The sequence below is a fragment of the Pyrus communis genome, chromosome 8, assembly GCF_041283825.1.
Source record: "Pyrus communis isolate YQ-2024b chromosome 8, ASM4128382v1, whole genome shotgun sequence".
In the NCBI taxonomy this organism is placed as follows: Eukaryota; Viridiplantae; Streptophyta; class Magnoliopsida; order Rosales; family Rosaceae; genus Pyrus; species Pyrus communis.
This window is the reverse complement of record NC_142572.1, coordinates 7,646,700-7,654,775: the sequence shown is the minus strand read 5'-3', so window position 1 is coordinate 7,654,775 and position 8,076 is coordinate 7,646,700. Positions and strand designations below refer to the sequence as shown.

Sequence of the window (8,076 nt, the reverse complement as noted above, 5' to 3'; positions counted from 1 at the left end):
TAAATTAATGAATGAAATTGCTTTGGTTTCATCAGTCAATGCAAAAGAACTTTAAAAACAATAAATATTCACTAATTTGGATCCTGACGATAAGAAAAATAAAAAAAATTCAAGACATTCGCCACATGATAAAAACGACTCTGATCCTTCATTAATTCCAATCTTCAAGATGTACTACACCAACTGAGCAATCAAATTATTGAGAACTAACAAAAGGAAACTATATATCTAGAGCAAAACTAAGAAAAAGTAAACCTAAAAACTTAACTAAAATTCTTACACACGCAAATTCCTTAAAAAAAAACTAAACTCTGCTGGTCTGCACTTCAGCTTCATCTTTGTTTTCTCTTGACATCTCCTCCAGTGATTTTCCCTTAGACTCTGGCACCAAAAACGTAAAGAAGAACCCAATAACATTGATTCCTGCAAGCACAAAGAGAGCATTCTTCATTCCAATTCCAGCTGGGTACCCTGGATCAGCCTTAGCCGGGTCTTGATTCTGGGCTGCATACAGAAACCCGAAAGCCCCTATAATCGCTCCCAACTTGCCCGAAGCCGCTGAAATCCCATGACAAGTGGACCGAAGCCTAGCTGGGAAAATCTCCGCCGGCACAACAAACGTTGTAGCATTGGGTCCAAAATTGGCAAAGAAAAATGTTAGGCCATATATGACAATAAATCCAATATTGTATTGAGGTCTAGACCAGTGCTCATATGGAATTGCCAAGACTAGCATGAAAACAGTCATGAAAAAGAACCCAATTAGCTGAATTGCAAACCGGCCAATGTAATCAATGAGGAAGACCGTGGCCCAGTATCCTGGAACTGTGCCGCATAGGGCTATTAGGGTTTGTGCCCTAGCGATTTTGAAAAGCTCATCTAGGGCACTCATAGAGCTTGCTGACGGCAGCCATCCCACGGCGCTGAAGATGTCCTTCTGGAAAAGGTTTTGGCTGTAGTAAGCAATGTCTAGCAAGAACCAACAGGTGGCCGTGCCCAATAAATGTTTGCCGTGCCGCTGAAGAAACTCTTGGGAAAATAGACCAAAACTTGAGGACTTGTTAATATGGGCATGCTCTTCTTGTTGCAGCTCTTTGATTTCAATGTGCAACACTTTAGTCATGTCTTGGCACGCCTTGCTTTGATCCTTGGCTACCAGGGCAGTGTAACGAGGGGTCTCCGGCATCTTCATTCGGGAGTAGAAAGTCAACAAGGCTGGGACTGCTCCGAACATGAGAATAATCCTCCACACATAGTCCGCCTGGGGGACAGTCGACCCATGTGGATCCACGGAGTAGGGCTCAGCATGGTATAAAGAACTAAAGATAGCAGAAACCACAATAGCCACCACCCCACCAGCCAAGATCCCAAACCCTTGCATAGCAAAAACAGCGGCTATAAACGCCCCTCGGCTCTTTTTGTTGGAGTACTCCGCCATGATCGTGGCCGAAAGTGGGTAATCACCGCCAATACCAAACCCTAGCCAAAATCGGAAAAAACATAAAGTGGCCATGACAGAAGTTGGGGAGCTACCCAAAGAAAGGCCGGAACAAATAGAACAACCCACCATGAGCATTAGGGTTATGCCGTAAACACGCTTCCGGCCGAGCTTGTCGCCCAGCCACCCAAAGAAGAGCTGACCGACAAGGGTTCCGCATAGGGAAACTCCATTGACCGCGCACGCCACATTTGGGGGTAGACTGCCTGGCTTTGAAGACCCCGGAACATGGTAATAAATGCGGCCAAGGAGCTTGGTGACAAGTGAGATGCAGAATAGGTCGTATGAGTCTGTGAAGAAGCCCATACCTGAAATCACCACCGCCGTAAAATGGTAAAATTTTGTTTTGGCCGAGTCCAGCTGGCTCAGGAGTTCAAGCGCCATCACGAAGGCCTGTGAATTTCTCTCTCTCTCACTCTCACCTTCAGATTAATTTGTTTGTTTCTAAACTCAAATTATTGAATAGAGTGTGCGTAGTGAGAATTTATAAGGGTGAGAGGAGTTAGAGATGTTTTTGGATTGTGTCTTTCTGTGCGGGTGGTAAGTGAGCTAAGGAATATACTAGGGAATTATATGATTTTGCAGTTGTACTTCAGTCACTAGATAAATATTACTAAACACGTAAATATGCATAACTAAAAAAATATTCATGTTTTGAACTCCAATTTGGAATCAAACAGTAATTTGGGCATATCTAACTACAAATCTACTCTCAACTCTCTCTCTCTCTCTCTCTCCTTTAGTACATTGATATTTTTACACCAGGAGACGAAGAGTTCGGTTAAGCCACACAATAAGTAACCTAATTTGATGTCGAATTCACCATTTACGAGATTCGAACTTAAAACTCTCATCTCTCTCTCTCATCTTAAATTACATTTGTCAATTTTCTTTTCTATTTACTTTAACCACAACATGAAAACCAATTAAGAAGAGTATTATCTTTACTTTGTATTGTATTCCTAATGAATAATTGTGAAAGTGTCATGAATCTTTTATCGTGTTTTAGCCATTACTTACGTTTGACATGCATAATCAATAGACATTAATGATTGTTTCTTACTAACTTTTTACTTAAAAAAAAAAAAAAAAAAAAAACCTAATGAAAAAGGCTTGAAAAGTTAGAGTTTTAACGATAAGGACAAAATAAAGAATAAAGTGAATAGTACCAGAATAAAATTTTTAGTGTAAATATATGATTTTTAGTTAAAATGAATAGTACCAGTAATTTTTCGTTAAAGTTCTCTAAAGAAAAAAAAAACTCATTCCTGTTGTGGGTCGGGACTTAGACTCCTTTAGGGCTTTGTTCTGAATGAAGCTTCTACTATTCAAAAATAAAAAGGAAAACATGTCTATTGTACGAAGAAGGAAGAACATGTCTCACAAAAATAAAATAAAAGTTACCAACATGTAATAAAGGTGGTACTCCTCTTCAGGGCTTTCAAGCGCTAGTTGATTAGAAATATAAATTTTGTTACAAGATTTTTTGCAATTTGTTTTTTATTTTTTATTTTTTAATTTAATTTTTTACAAACAATGGTGTTAATGAGTTTAACTGTTAGTTGTTATGGGAGAGGGGATCGGTGGGAATCAAACTTGTATCAAGGTGGATAAAGAAAATTGCTTTCTGCCACTGTGGTAAAACTTCATTTGCTATTTTTTTTGCAATTTGAAAATGATGATCTAGGTGTATAAACAATATGCACTGGAACATACCAAATAATAATCTTACTAAATGCACTCGAATTGAGAGTGTTGCTGTATAAAAGTAATCGGAAAAAACATTTCCAACCAAACATGAAAGGGTTGCCCAGAGCAAGATATTATCACAAGCCAGTAAAATTCCACACAGCTAAATAATCTTATTTATAAGATGTCTGAAAAAACGTGGCTTCAAACTGCAGGGCACAGGGATAAGATCCCTTGCATTCAGATACTTGCTACAAGTTTGAGTTTCACTTATTCTAACAGCTCATTCGAATTATCTTCTCAACTTTTCCTTCATCCTGTCAACGGCGGCCCTAAGAGTTCCTTCGTCTTTGCAGAACGTAAACCTTACTAGATTCTTTCCATCTTCCGGGTTTAAGTAAAATACGCTGGTGGGGATTGCCACCACTCCAACTTCCTTGATCAGATACTCGCAAAATGCAACATCATTTTCCAGTCCAAAAGGTGTGTGATCAACAACCACAAAGTAGGTACCACTTGATGGATACACTTTGAAGCCGACAGATTTCAATCCCTCTACCAAAATCGCCTTCTTTGCCTGGTAATCTCTTTTCAGCTCCACATGGTAGGAGTCTGGAGCTCTGAGAGCGGTTGCAGCTGCCCATTGCATTGGCGTGGAGGTCGCAAATGTGAGATAAGAGTGTGCCTGCCGAACTCCCCATGACAGGTGTGGTGGAGCTATAGCCCAACCAATCTTCCACCCGGTCAATGAGAATGTTTTCCCCAACGAATTCATGGTTACTGTACGCTCGTACATTAAAGGAAGAGAGGCCGGTGAAATGTGATCCATTTCAAAAGCCAACTTATCATAAACTTCATCACTGAATACCAACACATCATTTTCGATGCAGAGTGATGCAATCACATCGAGTTCCTCTCGAGTGAACATTTTTCCAGTAGGGTTATGTGGACTATTTAGAAGAATTGCACGAGTATTCTTTGAGATTGTGGACCTGAGCTCATCAATGGGAACAGCAAAATCAGGAGGGCGTAATGTGATACCCTTTACTTTAGCACCAGCCATGGATAGAGTAGCTTCATATGAATCATAGAAAGGAGCAAAGAGGATAACCTCGTCACCAGGATTTATCAACCCCAGCATAGTTGCCGCAATTGCCTCTGTGCACCCAGAGGTGACAGTTATTTCTTTCTCAGGATCCACAACAAGTCCAGTATCCTTCTTGAATCGCTCGGCAATGGCATTGTTAAGGTCTGGAACCCCATATCCGCGGGCATATTGATTCTTCCCATCTATAACAGCCTGAATAGCTGCTTCCTTTACAAACTCTGGACCATCAAAGTTGGGGAAGCCTTGCCCAAGGTTTATTGCTCCATGTTTAATTGCGAGATTACTCATTTGCGTGAAGATTGTCGTCTTGAACTTTTCCAAGCGCTTTGCCACCTGACACAAAAAAAATGCACATACATGAGGAAGATTTCAACTCTGCAGCTGCAGATCAATTCAGGGAATAAGCTTTTACACATATAGCTCAATCATAGACGGTATCTTATGCACAAACCACATAAAAAATTCACATGTTATAAGTCATGACCACCGCATATATTTCATCTCAATTAGATACGACTATCCCATGACATTGTCGTCTATGACCCCCAAGTCAAATAATTTGGCACTACAAGCATGCCTAAAGCTTTTGGAAGCAAGCATGCACTGATATAGAGATAGAAAAAGTACGACTGAATAAGTTGTATGATGCAAGGTTTAAGTCTTTATACATGAAACCGAGGTACAGAAGGCCGGAATTGAAAAAGAAGAAGGGAAACCAATAAGAAGAAACAAAAGAAGATAAAAATACGAAGTTACAAACTAACAAATTAGGAGGCAAAAAACTTCAACCTTTAATATCAGAGCAGCGGTATTAGAATATAGCTGGGAAATCCAGAATTGACTGCCCCATAACTGTAATTAGGGGTCACTAGTAGTCATTTTGTAATTTTCATCATAACTTACTGTTTTGTTTTACTATTACCACCACTGTTTTCACTTGGTTTTCTTACTCAATACATATTTGACCTTACAATTGCAAAAAAATGAGAAAGAACAAGATTAAGGCCGGCAATGCTTTACGGCATGGAATGTTGTGCGTGCAAGCATCAACATGTGTAGAAAATGACCATAGTGGAGATGAGAATGCTTCATTGGATACGTGTGCACAAGAGAAAGGACATGATTAAGAATGAATGAGAGGTAAAGTAGGAGTGGTCACAATTGAAGATAAGAGGAGAGAAAATCAGTTATGGTGGTGTTGACATGTGAAATGAAGACCTACAGTGTTCCGGTTACAAATTCAATTGTAAGACAGACGTTCAGGGGAAGACTTGGGAAAGAGACTTTAAGAAAAGATATGGAGTACTTTGAAATAACGGAATACTTGGTGCAAAGCCGAGCGCTGTGGCGTCTAGAATTCATACAGCCAACCCCACTCAGTGGGGTAAAGTTTTGTTGTTGTTGTTGTATTTGACCTTATAGTTGGCAGAACAGGCAACTCCTTCACTTGATGTTAAAATATGAATCATTGGACTTTGTGGCAATAAATTTAGACATCTAATAACCCCATTATCCAATGATAAACCTATATTTAATTATACAAGTGCATTATCTAATTAAATCGTTAATTACATTATGATCTTGCTTCAGCAGGATTTAAGTTGCGTAACATGATGAATTGCAGTTTTACAATTTGCAGTACATCGGCTAAAGCTTCACAATCATTCTACAAGTTAAAAGTAAATTGTAAACAAAGATTCTAACTTTACCTGAATAATTAATCCTGCTGCGGATCATAAGAAAATCAAAGAGCCCCAAAATCCAAATAACAAAAATGAAGTTTTTTTACCATTTTTAAGTTAGCCAGTAACAAAAATCCCCAAAATTCCAATTCGATTCAAACCACAAACTCAAACAAATCTCCATGAAATAGGAGCAATGACAAGTGGGCAATACCTGTAAAGGCTGCTGGGTCTTCTGGGTCGACTCGGTTTGACCTGAAACGACATCGTTTTGAGTGGGAACGGCGGACATGGCGGCTGAGAAAGCTGGGCAAGGAGCGGAGGATGGTCTTCCGGTCCTGATAAAGTTAAAGTCTGCACAGAAATGCTTGGAAAAGTTGAGGAATGTGGAAGGGCCGAGGCGCATCTCATGGGATGGCCAGGTGAATTTATTCTGCATTACAAAATGCCTCAATGGCAACCAAAGGAAAGTGAAGAGTTGGAAATTTGGATTCTGGACTTGGAAATCTGCTCTGTTAGGCAGCCTTAGCCGGACGACTATTTTTGTTGGAGAATATTTTAAGTTTTTGTGGGAATATGGTTTTCAAGTGTGGCCCAAACCAAAAACTATAAGAGCACTTCCAGCGTGCTCCTTAGCCTGGTGGACAGGGAACATTTGGATAATTGGGCTAAGGGGGAGGCTGTGGGAGTCTAAGGTTCGAGTGCCTGAGGAAGAGTTATGCAAGGCTGAGGTCAGCCACGTTATAAATTTTTTTGCATTAGGCGCGTGTGTGGGGGCGCGTGTCTAGCAGATTTTTAGACGATGGGGCCTGCGTGTCAGCCCCACTCAGTCACTTTGAATTTGGACTGTTTGATTTCCAGATCAACGATCCTGTTTTTCGGCTTTAAAAATTTTATAGAAAAAGAAAAAAAATCTGAAATGTTTGGGTGGCCACATGTCTCATTCTGGATTGTTGTATTTCAAATTTTTTGTAATTCGACGGTTCAGATTAATTAAGTTAATAGTTTTTTTTTTTAAACTAATTAAAAATATGAAATTAAAAATTTTTTTTAATTTTTTTAAATTTTTTATAAATACCTTACCATTTTCTCCCACCTTACATCACATTTCAATATTTTCAACGATTCTAAATAGGTAAGGACATGTCGCGCGACAGAATTAGTTAAAAATCTTTTCGAAATCTATTCTCAAAAATTGTACTTTCGGATAATGACACATGAAGTGATAAGATCGGTTAAAAATCTTATTCGAAATTTAAATTTAAATTATTTTTTATTATTTTATAAAATAAAAAATACTAATATTTTATTGCCTATTGCCATGGTTATTCAGTTTAGGGGTGAAGATGTAAAAGGTAATTACTGATCATTAAAAACAGTTACTATTCATTGGAGGGGATTCAATTTCTAATTGCCATGGGGAGCATTCCTACACTGGACATGCTCTAAGTTAGTGGGCCCTTGTGAATTTTATTAGGTTGGCATGGATCATGTTGCTATAAATTAATAACCAAATATCGAGGTTTGCTATGAATCCAAGAGTTTTTAGAGCATTTCCAAATGAGACGTTAAATTCAAAACATCAAATTTCAATTTGATAGATGACTTGGTAATTTAATATATTGTTAATATTTCACTTCCACCCGATATGCCAAAATTTATTGCTTCATTTATGTTTTTTTTAAACAAAAATAATAAAAGTTGAGTTGTTGTTGGTTTAAAAATAATAAAATAATACTTAAATATGCTAGCATTTAATATAAGGCAAGTGGAATGCCTTTGGAAATAGCAAAAACCATATTTGAAGGCAACGTCAATTTTGATATCTCTTTATCCATGTCAGCTTATCATTCTTTTCCACGTCAGCTTTCACATCTTGGTTGGAGTAAATGGTATGTCATTTGTTACCGTTATATGTCTATGTGATATTTTTGACATTTCATTTAAGGGCTCGTTTACTAAGTAGTAATAGAAATGAAAAGAAAGAAATCTAATTGATTTAGAACTTCGTTTGCATTTTTTTGCACATAAGCAATCAAAATCTGTAATGAGATACTTTCAAATCGGGAAAGGAATACCACAAATTCAAGAATTTGATT

The 8,076-nt window shown here is 38.2% G+C and overlaps 2 protein-coding genes across 2 annotated transcripts; both read right to left on the bottom strand.

The window, feature by feature from the left end:
- Positions 1-303: 303 nt before the first annotated feature.
- On the bottom strand, positions 304-1,882 carry LOC137718754 (putative inorganic phosphate transporter 1-4). Its single transcript, XM_068458291.2, has one exon. It carries the CDS (start codon positions 1,880-1,882, stop codon positions 305-307), a length of 1,578 nt encoding a protein of 525 aa, XP_068314392.2. The 3' UTR covers position 304.
- A 1,329-nt stretch (positions 1,883-3,211) lies between these two features.
- On the bottom strand, positions 3,212-6,602 carry LOC137717941 (uncharacterized). The gene is made up of 2 exons (XM_068457451.2): positions 6,192-6,602; positions 3,212-4,628 (listed from the first exon to the last, which is right to left on the bottom strand). Exons 1-2 carry the CDS (start codon positions 6,414-6,416, stop codon positions 3,480-3,482), a joined length of 1,374 nt encoding a protein of 457 aa, XP_068313552.2. The 5' UTR covers positions 6,417-6,602; the 3' UTR covers positions 3,212-3,479.
- Between the last annotated feature and the right edge of the window lie 1,474 nt (positions 6,603-8,076).

Excerpts from the sequence above, each read along its gene's own strand:
- LOC137717941 (XM_068457451.2), bottom strand. The coding sequence starts at position 6,416 with ATGCAGAATAAATTCACCTGGCCATCCCATGAGATGCGCCTCGGCCCT. Across the intron at positions 4,629-6,191 it reads AGACCCAGCAGCCTTTACAG|GTGGCAAAGCGCTTGGAAAA; the intron begins GTATTGCCCACT and ends TTTTTGTGTCAG.
- LOC137718754 (XM_068458291.2), bottom strand. The coding sequence starts at position 1,882 with ATGGCGCTTGAACTCCTGAGCCAGCTGGACTCGGCCAAAACAAAATTT.